Source organism: Netta rufina, assembly GCF_964035555.1.
Source record: "Netta rufina genome assembly, chromosome: 3".
NCBI classification, from domain to species: Eukaryota; Metazoa; Chordata; class Aves; order Anseriformes; family Anatidae; genus Netta; species Netta rufina.
This window is the reverse complement of record NC_140125.1, coordinates 79078742-79097037: the sequence shown is the minus strand read 5'-3', so window position 1 is coordinate 79097037 and position 18296 is coordinate 79078742. Positions and strand designations below refer to the sequence as shown.

The window sequence follows — 18296 nt, the reverse complement described above, 5'->3', positions numbered from 1 at the left end:
ATCAGAAAGAAAAAGTAAAATTATTTTGTGTACTGCTGAAAGAAATTAATTTGCTGTATTAGCCACTTTTTTTTTTTTTTTTTACTACTGTTGGGGTTTTATATATAAACCTCAAAACTTGCGAATGAAATTACTTTCCAAAAAATATGCATAGGAAGACAAATTTTGAATAAGGCATTAAATACCAAGTCTGTTGAATTAATATTCATTTGGCACATGGAATAAGAGACCAACTCTTCCCAAGTATCACACTTAAGTAACATTTATTTTGTCAGAGTAGATGGTCCAAGTTAAAAGTACTCATGCAGTCAAGGGGCCTGGTGGCGGTAAAGAACTTTTCCCCAGTTTGTGCTATGTATAAGCACTTCCACTGAAGTGAAAGTAAGGCAGAACCAAGATTTAGCAAGGTACAGGCACTTTGTTCCCAGTTCAAGCAGGGAAAAAAAAAAGCCTACATCAGGTCCTGGTTCCCCCCCACCCCAAAAAAGCTTCATGTTTATTAAACAAAATGTTGTAAAAAATAGAAAAAAAAAACAAGATACAGAAAGTCAGTGCTCCCTAACCATACACTACTATTTTACGTTATCATATGTAAGACCAGAAGTGGAAGAAACCATAAATCAAAGCTTATTCTTAACAAGTGTTCAGTTACCTTGGATATTTAGAGATATGTGTAGTATACCAAGTGTTTGACAGCAGTATAGTAACAGTCTGACTTGGTATTGCCAATGGTGCCTAATAGTACGCTGTGTACACAGTACTACACAGCGTAGTTAAACAATTGCTTGAAGGAAGATAGGAAAGATATTTTGAATTCCACATTATCTGGTTACATAAAACAGTGATTTACAAAAAACTCATATACCAAACAATATTCTAAATAAATAGTTCATCTTCATGACTATATACAGAGTCCCCACTGCATTAGTTATCCAAGAACGGCATGTCTGTGTCCATGGGTGCTGGGGCAAGTTCACATAAATAGAACAGTGTGGCTTCACTTGCTTCTGCCTCTGTCAGCGGCTCCAGCCGCACCAGCTTGCTCTGAGTTGGTTCGGGATCCAGGCTGCTCTCCAGGAACTCGTCCACTTCCAGCGGTTTGTCCACAGAGGAAGGAGTTTCGGTGGTGGAGCTCCCACTCTCAACATTGGAACCTGGGTTCCCATCAAGGAATGCAAGCAGTGGAAATGCAGTATACTGTATGAGTTGCTTATCTAAAGGAAAAAATTCCCAAAACATTATCAGTTCACATGCCATCCTACACGTAGAAAGACAAAGAGAAAAAGCAACAAAAAAACCAACACCCCATGTAACTTATTTTAAAAATGATTCATAATGAAAAGTTCTATGTGCTTGTTTTGAATTATTAAAGAGTTACTACATTCATTACATCCCTACATAAAGTTATTTATCCAGATTCTCCTGCAGAACATCAGATTCTCTATGGCTGGTACAGTGCCAAAAACCTAAAAAGCAAATATAATAAATATTTTGTTTTGGTTATTTGCTTATCAGCATCATACAAACCTAGACAAGCAAATAATTGAGAGAGTTTTTAGAACAATACTTGCTCAACTCTTAAAACATTTCAACAAAACACTTATTACAACTAACCTGATTTGGGCTTAAAAACTTGTGTTTCCTGTGAAGCAGCTGGACCAGCATTATTCTTAGTAGTTTCTATTCCCTTTGTCTCCATCTGGAAAACAAAATAAAATCTAAAATATACACTCCTCAAAGCTTCTTTCAATGCAACGGCAATGATACTAGAACTTAGCTGACCAACCATTTAAAAAAATATTTGTGAAGGGATGCACTGGTATTAGTTACTCACGCTAACGGATCATGGCTGAGAAAATGTGAAATGGAAACACGGATTTATTCAAGCAAAACCAAAAACTAATGCTTATAAACAGGACAAACTCAAAGAGCTAGTATGTTGCTCTACTGCTTATTCTAATGTTTCCTTGCCCACCAGACAGCACAGACGGAAACATTTTGACAAAGTATGTTTGTAAGTACTAAAACGTGGGACACAAGATACAAAAATCTTTACAAAAGAGGCTGGTAACAAAAGTTCTGGTTTCACAGTTTCAAATGACATTATATGTTGCTAATTAGAGTGTTTTCCCCCTTCCTATTTAAAGCCTAACAGGATGAATTCAACTGCAGCCTTCCTATACTCATGGAAGACTTGAAAGCAAGAGCATGAAAAAAGTGCTATTATACCAGTAAAGAAAACAGGACAGGATGAAAAAAGTTTGAATCTCTCACTACTGTGTGTACATTGAGCAATGATGGGTTTGAAACTTACTTTGGCATTAGTGATATGATCTGTGGGATTCATCTGCACGGAGCTTGTAAAAAGCTGAATAAGACAAAACACATCAAGCTTTAAGTATCTCGATGTTCCTATTAAGAATACAAGAACGTCACATCTGCATGTGTGAGAATAATCCCTGCAGTGTTTTTGCCCTCAGTAATCCCTGCAGTGTTTTTGCCCTCAGTTAGGATTAGAGTTTATTTACAGATAGTTACCACTTCTGCAAAGAAAATTTTCGGAGCTTATTTTGGAATCGCATGAACTTCACTCACAAAGGAAACAACTGTAAGCATGTCTAACTCAGAGTAACATGGTTCACTGCAGTCTGAGAATCACCAATTCATTATTACTTTGCTCCATGGAGAATTGTGTGTACAATAAGGAGGAACATACCCTGAAGAAGTTTTCAAGTGACACTGAACTGGAAGGAGTCAACAATATAGAGGGAGCAGAGCTGTTAAGAGGGATCTTAGCAAGCTGGGGAAGAGGCCCAAAAAGTACTCCATTGAGTTCAACAAACAAACGTATCTAGGACACAACCACTTCATGCACCAGCCTAGGTTAGTGACCGAACGGACAGGGAACAGCTCCTTGGAAACGGACCTGGGAGACAACACCCCATGTAAATCAGCAGTATGATTGTGCTGCAGGGAGTGATTGGTTTTAAGCTTCCCAGTGTGAGAATTCTCAAACTACACAGAGTCCAAAGGGCCACAGATGGTTAGGGGGCATGAGACATAAAATGGGCTGAGAAAACATGGCTTATCTTGTCTGTAGAGGGCAGACAAGGGCACTAACTGCACCCTTCCGCTACTGGTAAAGAGGTGATGCAGGGAAGACAAACTCCACAGAGGTGGATAGAGGACAAGATGTAAGAATGACATGCTGTAGTAGGGAGAATTTGGACTGACAGAAGGAAGTTCTTCACAGAGAGCAAAGCACTGAAGCAGGCACTCAGGGAGGCCATGGAAACTCCCTTTGGAGACTGCAGAATTTGAGTGGACAAGGCCCAAGCAACATGATCTAACTTTCAAGTTGGCCCTTGAGTGAGGAGGTTGGACTAGATGGCCTGCATAGACCCCTTCCAACCTAGATCATTCTGATAGATGTGAACCTGAAGAGAAATTGAGAACATACACATAACTCCCAAGAAATAACTTGAAACATCAGAAAACCTAAAATAAATGCCAAGAGCCTTTTTAACCCAAGTTCATTGAGATGACAACAGATTCCGTGCTAGGCCATTTCAAAGCAAAAGTATTAATCTAGTTGGTGTCTGAGTTCATGTAGCAACAAATAAAAACGTTATTTCACTAAAAGCCATTCTTTGATCAAAAATTTACATCACTGTCATCACCACAGCATGCACTTGGGCAGTGGTGTAGTACAGTTATACCAGTGCCCCAGAAACACATATTCACAAATATTTATAACTGTCCTTTTTGAAAGGAAGAGCAAAATACAATCTTGAGCATTTTAAACAGTAACAGTCCACACAAATATTTTCTTGAGTGTATTACCAAAATGCTAGAAATATTGAAATAAACAGAGAAAATTACATCAACCAGTAGATCTGGATCTATGCTGAACTGTCGTCCTGATAACATGGCCTGGAAGTCCTCTAAACTGCAGTCAATACTGTCAAGATAATCCAGAAGTTCAACTCTAGAAGAAAAAACCAGTATTGTATTACTGTATCCACTAACAGAAGAAAGAAAAAAAAAAACATAAGTTTTATACAGATGTACTACGTCATCTAAAAATCTTTACCAGCACTATTTTGACTTTTTCATTAACTTAACTTCTCGAAAAGACTGACAACTTTCAATCCTACTTTTTAGAGAAGAAGCCAAGTAAAGCAGACAGGTGCTCCAAAAGAGAAATCACATCTCTTGACTATGATTATCATCAGCAGAGACAGAACTCCTGCCTCTTACTAGTCCTAATGAAGTCCAATCTGCCTGCAAGAATCCTGCATATAGATCTTGACAGCATCATCAGTTTAAACAGCGTTATTTACAACATCACACTGTCAGATTACGTACTCCAATTCACTCCCTTCATGATGAAAATCAGAGGGGGTCCCATGGTAAAATACCTAAAATGGAAGGATCTTTACAGACTAGAACATTACCAGCATAATATATATGCCTTAATACAACATTACCAGTTCAGTCCTTTGAATTTCAATCAGTTCTAATATGTAAAAACATCAGGCTACTCACTTTCCAAGAAGATTTATATTCTGTGAAATTACTCCACTCTCATTGAGTATGGAATCCATCATTGAGACTGGATCTTCTGCAGTTAAAGTTGACTGGCTGTTCAGCTGTACAGCACTTGACATGAGCGGACTTGTACTGTCACTGACAGGGCTGAGGGGATCATTAGCTGGGACAGCAACTGATTCTGTGCTTTTATCCCCTTGAATTACAGGAGCGTATTCTTCCTCATTATCATCTTCCACAATTACTATATCAGGAGAATGACTGCAGCTGTAAAACAAGGCAAATGAATTAAGGTATTCCATACACAAATTGGTACACTATTCCATACACCTAGTTACTTTTTTAATGAAGTTCAGCTAGTAGACACTGTTCTGCTAGACCACATTAGCAACTATTACAAACATAGAAAAACAGTGGTGTTTTTGCATTATAACAAGAAAAGCTTTCATATAAATGTGAAGTAGCTATGAAGTAGGCCAAAGCATATGAGGCTGCCAAACAAGACAGACTATGTGTACTTTCCATCTTTCTGGTGGGACAAAATTCAACTCTGGATTAGTCGTAACATGAAGGATCTCAGTCAACTGTGTTACAGTTAATTAAGCTTGCTTTGTACACCAGAAAGGCAACCAAAACAACCAGGAAAAAAAGTCTTAAATAACTGGCTTTCCTCTGTATGCTGGTGGTTTTCTTAACCCTTAAGTAGTTGTACTGTCTTACCTTCATTAAACTTTTCTATGAGAGAATGCATTTCCAGACATCAGTTCAACAAACATAACAGTACTAGCATAAACTACATAGTTCAAGCATAAACTATGAATCTCTAAATTGCATTCATAATACAGGTCCTATCAATACCATGCAAATGAGGAACTACTTCTATAATGCTAAGTACAGAAAGAAGAAATGTAGTCTCAAACCACTTTGGACTGCAAAAAAAAAAAAAAACAACAACAACAAAAAAAACACCAAAATTCCCCAGCATAGTAATGTTCAAAGACCACATCAACACTTGATAAACAGCACATGCAAGTTAATCTCCACAAAAAAAATAAATTTAAAAAGAAGGGATGCCATTCCTGTCTGTATTCACAACCAGAAGTAAGAAGATATCAATTATTCTGTCTTTCGACAAGTAGCACACTTAACAAAGCACAATAATACAGATTACTTCTCACTAGTTTCTATCTTCAATATATTAAAACTCTGACAGCCAGTTAACTGGTTGGAATTCAGAGGAAACCTAGCGCGAATTCACAGATGACGCTCCTATACATGGAGTTTTCTTACCGCTTTAAACAGTATCTAAAACATCTGAATTATTTCATAATATACAGCATTGACAGCCAAATACCTATACAGAATTCTAGAGACCTCTTACTTGGAAGAATCTGAAGTGCTGTCTTCATTTGCTTCTGGTGTAACAGGAGGATTTTCATCAACCATGGTATTGTCCTCATCCGCCACATCCTCAGTAACATCATAAATAATGATGTCATCTGAAATTTGGTCCCTTTGTTTTAACCCTTCAGTTCTGTTGAGAGGTACCTGAGAATTATTTTAAAAAGAGTCAGGGGACAAAAGGACAATTAGCTTCAGCATTCTGTTCAGTTATCACTGCATCTTACAATGTTGCAATTTAAAACAGTAGAAGAATTTCCCAACACATTGGAGATTACAAGGGGTTTGTATGGATCCAAGTTTAACAGAAAAAAGACATGAATAAATAAATGAACAAACTGGAGAAGAGCTGCTACAGCAAACAAGTGCTTGGCAAGTAATACAGGCATAGAAATAAAAATATATTAGCAAAAGCAACAAAAAAGATACAAAGACAGGACTACATGAGAAGTACAAACACTAAAAAAAGTGACTACTAGCCTTGACCTGCCATTTAAGTAGTACTTGCTAGAGCACTCATTCTGATGATTTCTCCATCCACAATTATTTGTGCAGGAGAAAGTAACTTTCAGAGCTGTGACACATTCAAGCAGCACAAGGTGGATTCTTGTCCCTGCATGGGGCCCTCAGCTCCAGGAGACAACAGCAGAACATACACATGCTTAAAGACACTATTGTAAAAAGCACACTGCTTTCAGTAGTATCACATGTAGCCGTATTTAATACACAGGTAAGTGGTTTACATATGTTCATACTGAAAAATGAATGGTAGTTATAAACTCACTTGGCTTCTGAAGGATACACATGGTATACTGCTTCCAGAAGCTGAAAGCTCTCAGTACAGTTATGTTTCTACCCCCAATATGACATGTTACTTGATCTGTCTGCTCCTCCTGCTCTCCTTCCTTCACCAGAACAAATTGCACGCATAAAAAAAAACAAACAAAAAGAACTTACATGATGGTTACTGTCAGCTGGCTCTTTCACAATTTGCTGACATACATTTGACTTTGTAGGTCCGTTAGTGTTCAGAAGAAGAGGCCTAAATCACAGTAAAGGAAGAAAGCCATCTCAGAACTAATTCTTCCATTTTATTCAACAAAACATGTCAGTATACTTACTGGATAGCAAGTTTTCAAGGCCATATTTACCTCTTGCGCTTTAGGCTCACTAGTTGGTTATTCTGCACCAAGGTAACAATAAATTGCACAATCTATGAGGAAAATAATACTATCATTAGTCAATCTACCCTGTAATTGCTTTTCTCTGACCACCAACATACCTCATAGCATAAGACTTTGTTAATCAAATCTATACCAAAATAGCACATCACTTATTTTGTGTGTAGTGTTTTCTATACAGAACTGTTCAAAAGAATTATAAATCAAGGTAGATCAGAAAACATGGCTGGTAATATCTAAAAAGAGAGTTAATCACTTGTTTGAGAAAGGCTTTTTTTCCACATATCAAATAATCATTTTTTACACATCACTCAGTATATATTAAGAAATCCAGTAACTCAGACTATCAGAAGAATTCTAATTCTAATGACAGAAGGCACGTAAGGGTGTTGACTATATATATAACCTGTATCTATAAATACTGGGCCTGATGAAAGGCTTTTTTGACAGATTTAAAAAAAAAAAAGACACATACAGTTGACAGTATTCATCAGCTGCTTTTCCCTTTGAAATCTCAGCCTATTTTCACATATGTTTTAAATTTAAGGACTAAATGAAAGTCTCTGGCTTGAACAAACTGAAAAAAAGATCAGCAAAAGTCTCTGCTATAAGGCTGCTTATAGTATTACTATTTCTGATACATAAACAAAATAAGAATCTGTAAAGTCTTTGCATTTACATTGGTTTTGGCAGACAATAAATCTAAAAAACTGCTAAGCTAAGCTAACATATTAGCAGTGCGTTGCATTCAATAACCTATTTTTCCGATAACATTAGAAATACACAGTTAGTATTAAGTGGAATTAATCTCCAATACTGAACTTCATAATTCTTGTCATAAGATACAATTTTTCCAGAGATCTGTCAGTACAGTCTATTAGTCATCTGATTCCTGAAGAAATCAAAAACCAATGGACCATTTTAAGGGCATCTTAATGAATGATTTACGATGTTACTGGAATTCTTTCTTTGAAAATGTTTACAAGAGTTTTGGCCTTAACTTTTGCTTTTGGGGTGAAATATACTGAATGTTTGTTTCACAAAGGTTTGCTCACCATGCACCACCCAGTTGCTCTTTTATTAAGAAGTTATTTCCCATGCTATGATAAAAGAGTGACGGCAAAGAAAGGTAACATGACAGGGTATCCTAGCTTAGTAGCACTCATACTGATGTTTGAACAAAGTCTTACCTTCCTAATAACTTGCTGTTGTTGCAAGTGTTTTGCTCTCAGTTCCGCAACTTCTCTCCAAAGAGATTCATTCTCTCTGTTTGAAAAGGATAATTTAAAAACCAAAATTTAAAAAATCAAATGTTTGAAATATTCACAGGAATATTTTTTGTTAAAGATTAGTTAGTTTCATTAAGCCTCTTTGAAATGTGTTTTTAGGTTTCAGTGAAAAAAAATCACAAAGTCAACAAACTTCACAAATAACTAACTACAAAATGGAGAACCAAACACAACGAATAGCTTGAAGAGAACTTCCAGCCTCCTTAAAACATATTTCTTCCCAGAGAAATACTTATTACACACACATTCAGCATTTCAAAACTTACTATTTTGTTTCCTTTGTTTATTTTCTCTTCACTTTCATAAATAAATAAATAAATAAAAATTAAACAAACATACCACTAGTTTCTGGCAGCAGCAAAGGACTAAACAGCCAAGTAATACCCCTTGGGAACAGCCCTTTCACCAGTAAATACTGCGTTTTCTCATCAAGCCTGCATGCCCCTCCTCACAGACCTCTTGCTAGATGCAAGACATCTATCAGAAACTACATCCACCTTGAAAGCACCTTTGTAGAACAAGCCTTACAAGCAGCTGTAGGTTATAACAGTTGCCTTTATTAGCTTCAGTAAAGGGGCACATATTAGGTGCTGAAAAATAGGAGCACAGCAGAGCTGGCAGCTTTCAGGGAACACTGCCATTTCACAAACCTTGATTGTTCCAGTTCTCACAAGAGTCCAGAACAGAGATACTATAAAAAGTGCTGTAAAGTGACCCTTGCCATCGTATCCATGAACCTTATTGTTTCCAACAGCATAAAGCATATTAATCAGTAGATAAAGAACACCAAAAGCTTCAGTGGATAAGACAACATACCACCCTCCTCTGTTTCGTTGTTTAGTTTTCAACACAGATGAATGCCAAAATGGGAAGAAAATCTCTCCATTGGTGTTTCATGTTTTTAGGAAACCTTAAGCTTATTTTTCACAAACAGCTGCTGATAGGCAGTATGATGAAGATTAGCAGCAGTCTGAGGATTAATGTCTAATACACAATTTAAAGGCACAGTTTCATCACAAATTTAGTAACTGCAGTCAGGGATTCTGAACTTTCTCAACCTTTCCACCAGCTTTATGAACATGTTTTTGTAGGACCAGGTCTTCTGATTTAGCTTGTTTCTACTTAAATCATTTTAAACTCGTGGAACAAGATGGGTATCAAACACCGACCCCTCTATCTTCTTATCTCTACAAACTGTCAGGTTGTTAGCAACCAAATGTCATTTTAACCAGTCAGCCCTGCTCTGAGCAGGGCTTTGAACCTTATGGCCTCCTGAGCTGCCTTCCAACCTGAATTCATCTATGATTCAAAAGGATGAATGTGAGCATTTTAATTTAGACTGACCAGTTTCTAATAAAGACCCTTCCTGGCCAAAATGTTCGCACTTGAATACTCTATCACACAAGTAATTAGAACTGAAAACACCAACTGAATGACACTATGTCATTCTCAAAACTTGAACATACTGCTCACCTCTGCTGCAGAGATGAGCAGTCATTTATTTTGTTAACCCAGAGTCCTGAGGAAGAGTTACCATGGAGGTGCTCTGACTTACAGTGCAAGAGCTTATCCCTGTATTATCCTGTCTGCATCTACACACTCATACATTTGTGACACACATCTCTCATATTGTTGAGAATAATAACTACACAAGATATACTATTCTAAAAATATTTATATTTGGATTTTAGATTCTATATCTTTGTGGCTGAGGTAACTAATGAATTTCCAAATTAGATTTCTAACCAGATTTTTATAAGTATTAATTGTTCTGCAATTTCAGCAGTGAGGGAATAAAGACAATACAAGGAAAATAAAAAAGTAATGAGCAAAAACATTAATTATAGTATGAAGGTATCACAAGCAATTTGCACAAACCAAACTCTGCCTCAGACTAAACACAGTAACTATTTCATACTTGAAGTCACTCATTCTCAGCATACTCTACTCTAAGAACTTACTTAATATTCAGCCTTGGCACCATTATGGAACTAAAATTAAACATAGTGTTTAATTGCCTACTACTAGACAGTTCTTCAAGCAACAACTTTGCTTATTACTTTAAGTCATATCAAAACATTCCATTTTAAATGCAATTCTTTTACTGAAATTTCTCTTCCCAAAGCAATAGTTACAGTTGGACACTCAGAAATCCTTAAAACTGTGTCTCACACTTAAGTCAGATTTGTTCTCCAATATCTATTGTCAGAATTACTCAATTTCAGAGCTGAGTTGCTGATGGGACATTTACCTTTTCAGAGCAGACAATCGAGATTCAATAGTCTCTTGTTTAATTTGCACCTTTTGAGCACTACTTATTATTTTGGAGAGATCCTCCTGGCGTATCTTGTTTTCTTCAGGTCTTGAAGAAGAAACCTTTAAAAGATGAGAATCCAGAAGCAACACTTTCCTTTACTTATTTTTATTATTTTATTTTGTAGATCAAGTATATTTTGTCTAGTGTTGATACTATGAGTTAGTAATAAAACAAACATCAAATACTATAATACAGAAACTCCTTACAACAGACACCACATTAGTTTTAGTTATCACATTTGTATTCATTCAGATTTTCCAGGCATTGTACCCAGTGCTCTGTATCATAACTGCTTCAAACTAACCCACGCTAAAAAGTGTCTCCCACCACAGCTTAACGTGTATTTGTTTCATAACAATGTTCTTATTCACTCTATTTAGAATAACAACAGAGCACATTTCAGAAATATGTGCGTTTTTATGTTTTTCCTCCTCCTTGGTGGAAACTTTACTACTTGCGGTAGCTGCGCTCTGAAACAAGCTACATAAACAGACTGTTTAGTGACGGTACAGTCTAAGCACGTGCTGCACTCCTAGTAGATGTTTGCTAAATGTTCTATTTACACACCTAATTTTTGCTGCCTGTCAAACTATGACAGGGAAATACTTAGAGGAGCCTCGTCAAATAGTCAAAACCCCCAAATAGCTTTAAATAGATCTTATGTATATGAATGAGAGCAGCACAGTTTATTTACTTCTCCAGACTCCACCACGCTCATTTGTACTCACAATCTTGCAATTAAACATAACATATAATTTGCTATTCATTTATACTTACTGGTATAGCTTTTTTACATATCGAGTTTTCACTAACCTTCCTTTTAATGTGTTCCAACAAGTCCTCCCGACCCTGCTTAAAATACGGGTGCTGAAACTCTACTGGACCATCTCGCTCCAGTTTGACAATCCCCGAATCAACATGGACAACTTTACGGAAACCATCTTTAATAAAAAAAAAAGAAAAAAAAAATCTCTCAAAGCCCACGTTAAGGAAAACAAACTATATTGCTCCGACTGTCCTTTTATCAGTTTTAAGAATGCGACAGCAACCTAGTAGCAGAGAACGCAGCAGAAATGCTCAAAGGAAATACTCTATAACTAAACACATGCAGGATCGTGAACTATGCCAGAAACCAAAAAAAACCCAAGAACTTACACATGTTTAACTGTCTGACAAAGCTTGCCATGTTGTTGTGCTTGAAGTATTTGGGAAGAATCTCTTTTGCGAATCTCTGTTCATCCAACACCAAGAAACTCTGGCCATTCTAAAACGAGAGAGACATTAAGCTTCTTAAAGACTATTGTAGAAAACACTCTGGGCTTTTAGAATTAATCACCGCATAGGAATGCTTCCTTTGTGCATGCAGCACAAAACTGATCTGCTTGCCTACAGTTTTCCACAACAAAAGTGTACAAACCCTGCAGCTGCAAAGCAACAGAGAATTCCTAATTTACATTGCTATCCATATCTAAAGGGAAACATTTCTATTGTTACTCTTCACTTCCTCAAGAGAAATGAATTAACGACCAGTTTACCAACAAGCATCAGTGCCACTACAGCAGAATACTATCGATGTTGTATGTAGCTTCACAGTCTTGGGAAGGAACAAAGCAAAGAGATTGTGCAAGGTAAAAAACAAAAAAGCCACCGCAACACAACAAAACACAGCTTAAGTCCCTTCCGCTTCTCATCATAAAAGCATGGCTAGTTTGGTAAGACCTGTAGAGAAGGTGAAACTGTGAAAAGCTGAGGGTGTCCACTGGATTTCAGTTACCAAACAGCACTCAAGACAATACCTCTCTCCCTGTGATGCCAACTGTGAGGGAGGACTGATCTTTTCCCCACTGAACTGGTCCTCAAATGTCATCCACGGGCTGAGATTAAAATAGAAAGAAGGCTCTGCTCTTTGTTCTTCAATGATATTGCTCCATTAACTAAAGGACAAGTAATTGGCAGGATGCAAATCAGCTGCTTCAAAATGGTACAGGTTTCTCTGTGGTCTACCCACAGTACTCTCACTTTGCACCTACGGAGAAGCCTACCATCTTTGACAAATGCCATCACTGATACTCCATCTGCTCAGAAGCCCTTTAGTTCACAGGGCTCCCCACTTGTTTCTTACCCTCCCCCCCCTCGCAATGCCAGCAGCTGTACATTCCCCAACCAGCTTGAAAAACCAGCCATGAGACCATGTGAAGACCTTTGCCTAAGAGCTTGTTTCTGACAAGCAAGCAAGGATCACCAGAAGCACGATTTATAAATGGAATGCCATTAGATGTGTTACAAGCACAAATCTGAGAACAGTAGGAAGATGAAAGGTTCCCAACTTCCCAGTAATGTATACCTATCTCCTGCTGAGAATCAGCCAGCATAAAGAAAATGGGAAGCAAAACAGCACGAACAGATGACTTTAGCTAATGCATTAATGTAACTCACCAGCTGAAGGTATTCAACTGGTGCTAGTGACCTGTAACACCAAAAGACAGCTTTCACACAGCACCTGACTTCACTGGTACTTTGAGAATTTTCAGACCTACAGCAGAACAATTTGGGAGATAGTTCTACTAGTCCTTGTTGCCTTGACAATCATCTACACTGATGTAAACAGACGTTAGGTTAAGGCCTGACTTTAACTCAGCGAAGCCTTACTACATAGCTGAATACAGTTTTCAAGTCTTATTCTTACTAACAGCAGCATACAACAATCGTCCAAGTATTTAATCTGTTATTCCCTGTATGTGTTTCAATGTCACCCCAGCCTCCACTGAGATAGGTATATGGAGAGACAACATGGTTGTTCTTCAGTGTCTATCCTCCCAGTGTAGAGACATCGACTTGTACAGAGAAAAGTGAAATGTTAGAGTTATAGCACTTTTTCTCCACTATTACACCTGACATAGTGTATTTTTAAAACAGGCAAACACTTGCATACCAAGGGCTGCCAATATCCTCTTCCACCCAAGAACTACTAAATGCTGCTAACACGAACCACGATCAGTAGATCTTCCTTCCACAAATTGCCTTGCAGAATCTCTAACAATTTGGCCTTGATTTTTAATTAAGAAAATAATACAAAGATATCTAGTAACAGCCTTGGTACATTTACTTAAGATAAATACATAAATACATTTGGGAAATGTCCATAAGGTGGCAAAAATGGCAGGTAAGGTAAGCAGCCCTCAGCATCTCTCTTCCAAAGGAAACAAGCAGATGGAAAGCTGCTGTGGTCCAGGCAGAATCCACGAGTTTCCCTCTCCAAAACGTTCAGGTTGAAGTTACCGGTAACCTGGTATCAGCGCAGCGATGGCAAGCGCAGGCAACCCTTGATGGTTGCCTGAATATTTAAAATAAACCGAGCTGAGAGCAGCCATCTCAGCACCACCCGAAGATGCCAAGGCGGTTTGAGAACAGGCCCTTTTACACACGCCGCCGGGACACCGTTTCAGATAGAGAGAGGCATGACGTTATGGTGCAACAATCCGCGCGGCGCTGCGGGAGAGCCCCCGCCGCCCAGCCCCGCGCCTCCCGCACCGCCCCGCCGGGCTGCAAGGAGGCGGGCGCGTCCTGCTTTACGGTATTTTCAGGCACCCGCGGATTTCGCAGCCTGGCACTTGCCCACAAAGGATCCGAGAGGAAGGCCACCCGGGGCCCGTTTCCCTTTTTATTTATTTATTTATTTATTTATTTATTTATTTTTTACACATTTATTTCTGAGGGACGACCAAGCCCAGCCAGACACGCCCGATGGGCTCACGGCGCACCTTTCCCCCCCCCCCCCCCCCCATATCCCCAGGGGGGCCCCTCCGCACCCACCGCGGTGCCCCCCGGGGCCAGCCGCGAACAAAGGGGTGGCGGCGTTGTGGGGGGGCTCCCGCACCGCCATCCCCACGTGGCCGCCGCCTGCGGCCCGGCCTCGCCCCCCCTCCCCGCCTTCCCTTCCAGCCGTTAAACGGCTGCGAGCCCCCCCCCCCCCCCTCAGCGCGGGTACCCCCCCCTCCCCGAGGCGGGCCCAACGGTCGGCGCCGCACCTGGCTCCAGGTGATGAGCTGGTTGCTGGGCGCCTCGCCCACCAGCGCCCACAGCTTGCTGAGGAAGGCCGGCACGCCCGCGCCGGCCGACGGCGGTTGCTGCTGCTGCTGGGCGGGCTGCTGCGGGTGCTGCTGCTTCATCGTGCTCGGGAGCCGCGGCGCTGCGGCGCGGCGCGGTGCGGCCGGGGGAGGGGCAGCTGGAGGAGGAGGAGAAGAAGCGGCGCGGTGCAGCCCCACTGCCGGCCCCGCCCCTCCCGGCCTCCGCCCGCGCATGCGCGCGCCTGCGCGCCGCTTTTATGTAACGGGCCCACGTGCGCCGCCCTCACGTGCCACAACAGCTCCGCCCGCGCGTGCAAGTGGCAGGCGGCGAGAGCCAATGGGGGGCGCGCCTGCTCGCAGGGGGCGGGACCAGGTGCGCTGAGGGGGCGGGGCTCGGTGTGTGGTGGGCAACTGCCGCCAGGCCCTGCTATGAACCTCCTCAAGATGGCCACGGCCGTTGGTGCTTGCTCTACTTACTGCTTGCAAGGATAAATAAATAAAAATGCTGATTTTTCAGAGTTTCCAGTTACAATAACTCACAAAACTGTCCTCCTCTCCAAAGCCAGCTGAAGCAGTCACTTCTGGTGTCACCTGGCTGGCACAGGTGCTGAGAACATGCCCTTCTTACCCAATCCTTAGTCTTCAGAAGGCTCTGTAGTCTAGTAGAATGGTCAGGAAGTAGCTACTCAGGTGGAAACATGAGTTTACAGAGCATGCTAATTTATTATATAGATGATCTGAGAAAACACGTAATAAGCATATGCACAACACACCCAAGCTAACTCTCTAGCGAAGATGTCTATCATTCCTTAAGGATACCTCCTTCCAAGTATTTAAACTTCCGATGTACTGACTACATAGCCTCTGAAAAGAGATTGATTTAAATCAAAAACATAGTTGAAGGAAAATAGCCTAGTGAATAGCAAAAATGCAGTAAAATTCATTTCCTTCCAAACTCCAACCATTTTGATAAAAAATATTTGCAGTGAAGTCTGATTAAGCAGCTCCTCTACAGCACTAAAGCGACTATCTTTATAACAAATTGTCAGTCACTGACCGTGTTATTGATGTTTCAGTTTGTTAAGTACCATCATAAAACAGCAAATCAAATCTGAAAAGTCTCAAAAAAAAAAAAAAAACACAACAAAACAAGGTCAACCTGATCTGCTTCAATCTGTAGTGGGAACAGCACAATGTAATAGAAAAGAAAAACACCTTAAGAACTTTTAGCTTAATAGTTCACAGGAAGATGAATTTAAGTATTTTGTATTCAAGCTACATATCAACTAACTTCTTTCTCATAGCATTAGCTGGTTACAATAACCTTTAACAAGCTAATTCACTCATGTTCACTATGTCATGACTGAAAGAAATCAGAACTACTGAGTTTATTCCAAATACCAATCCTGAGAAACTAAAAATAAATGCCTTAAAACCTATTAAAACATTTATAATAATTGTCAGAGCATTTTTTTCATCCTAACATGTATGCAAATTCCTACTAGTTTCCATTTATGTAGCTAGAAATGCCAGATAAGCAGAGCAAATATAATTATGATTTAATCTGGACACAGTTTTGTTCTCCATCTTATGTTTTCTGTTTACATCATCATCTTGGTGACAAAGACTTTTATATAATTTGGTTCCTAACCTCTCATGGTTGAGGGAAGTCAAACTTTTCCTGTTGGACCTCAGTTTAGGGGAAAAAAATAAAGAGGAATTTTCTTCTGAGGCCTTAAGGCATAAGAACTCAAAGTTATTAATTTAATACTTAACATACTGCTCAAGTAACCCTTCAATTAGTTTATTGTCTTAGAAGGTCTGAACAAGGTAATTTCTTACCTATGTTCATGAAACTTCCTGTTACCTTATGAGTCAGTGACTGTAGATCTCTCCAGCTTTACCCATAGCTATTTTACTTCCCAGTATCTTCATAAGCAGTGCTATCAATCTCCTTTTTCCACCTTGAAGTAAAATTTTCCTCCATTCATCTTGCAGAAATACGGTAATTATCCATTCTGAGACAGCTCAAGCTAATTAGATCTTCCACAATACTATTCCCACCTTCGCTTCACCAGAAAAAACATTTGAACACTTCAAAAACTCTACAGGTATTGTGAAAATTTGGGAGTTCTGAAAAAAAATTCCTCCCATTTTCCTTTAATTCTTCCCATATCCCTCAGGTATCAGCAGACAGGATATTTTGCTATTCCTTCCCAGCCTCATGTCCCCTCCCTAGGGCCCAAAGTCCTATGGAGGACTTAGAACTTCCATGTTCCTAAGACCTTGTGCTTTGGGGACTGAGAGTGCACTGCCAACAGGGACAGTTGCACAGACACCTCTCTTACATCTTTCACAGAAGCTATGTAAGTAGCAGCATTGCAAATCTGGGCAGGAAGCCAACAGAACAAAGCTAGGCATCTATTCATATCATTACCTATTTACTTTGACATCACATATGCTTAGAATCACACCACCACTGATCTCTCCCACTTGTGGCAGAGCAGCACACTAGCCACATAGCAGTCTCATTCTCCCTTATATGAGCTTAGGCCACAGACAGCCCTGTTTTGATGTGGTTTAAGGTAAGTTATTTGAAATGGACTCTGTGCTATAGCTTACTTACAGATATTCTTACAAAGAGAGGTCACAAGGAACAGCCCTCATGTAACAATGCTTTTCTATTATGAACTTCATCTATCTTCTCTTAATTCTGTTCTTTCACCGCAGTGGAATACACAGCAAGGGTCAACAGCCAAGCTTTTCTCACAGGCTGTTGCTATGGCTCTTTTGAGTCTAAAGTGCAGTCTTTATAAATTCCTGTTATGTCAGACTCCAAGTAAAGCCTAAGTCAACTCCCCAAGGGATACCAGCCTACGGATTTTCCTTAAGACAAACAGCATGATGCAAAACAAGCAACTGAAAATGACAAGGGAGTCAAAGGTAAGGTGACAGATTTCAAGGTAGTGCTCTCTTGTTTTTGTGACCATTATTTATCCTGACTGCAGTACAAAGCATTTGAAGGTTGTTGCTATGATAAGGTAATAGAGACAGACGCAGTGGTCCTGTAACTCTCAGGCATACTATGCCACATGTTTCAGATCCACTTATCTTTATTGATTTGCCTATATTGATCACTGTGAAGGCAAAAGACAAAGCAGTCACTGAGCTTGCACATGTGTTGCCCCTGGAACAAATACGTAAGGGCACAAGTTAACTGTCCTGGAATGCCCATAGTATCAAATGCTGCGCGTAGCACTTCACAGCCAAATTTGATCCAAGCCTTCCCCCTTAAAAAAAAAAAAAGTATATTATGCCATTTAATTAACTAAAGAGTGTTCTCCTGGGAGTCCAAACACTGCACATATTAGCATCTCCTTAAAAGTGTCCCCAAAAGGCCTAGCTTTGAGTTAATCCTCCTTGAACTTGGGGCAGCCTTTGAAATTTGTCTTCATAATGCAACTGATTAGAGTAGACAAGGTAGACAAAA

The 18296-nt window shown here is 39.7% G+C and overlaps 1 protein-coding gene across 2 annotated transcripts; it reads right to left on the bottom strand.

The window, feature by feature from the left end:
- Positions 1-246: 246 nt before the first annotated feature.
- On the bottom strand, positions 247-15020 carry HSF2 (heat shock transcription factor 2). 2 transcript variants are annotated; one of them, XM_084284594.1, is made up of 13 exons: positions 14768-15020; positions 11895-12003; positions 11553-11680; positions 10674-10798; positions 8324-8399; positions 7104-7165; positions 6910-6994; positions 5933-6099; positions 4549-4818; positions 3883-3988; positions 2315-2368; positions 1615-1699; positions 247-1214 (listed from the first exon to the last, which is right to left on the bottom strand). In XM_084284594.1, exons 1-13 carry the CDS (start codon positions 14906-14908, stop codon positions 925-927), a joined length of 1698 nt encoding a protein of 565 aa, XP_084140720.1. In that variant the 5' UTR covers positions 14909-15020; the 3' UTR covers positions 247-924. The 2 variants fall into 2 exon arrangements, with proteins under 2 accessions (XP_084140720.1, XP_084140721.1); XM_084284595.1 differs by lacking the exon at positions 2315-2368.
- Positions 15021-18296: the final 3276 nt, after the last annotated feature.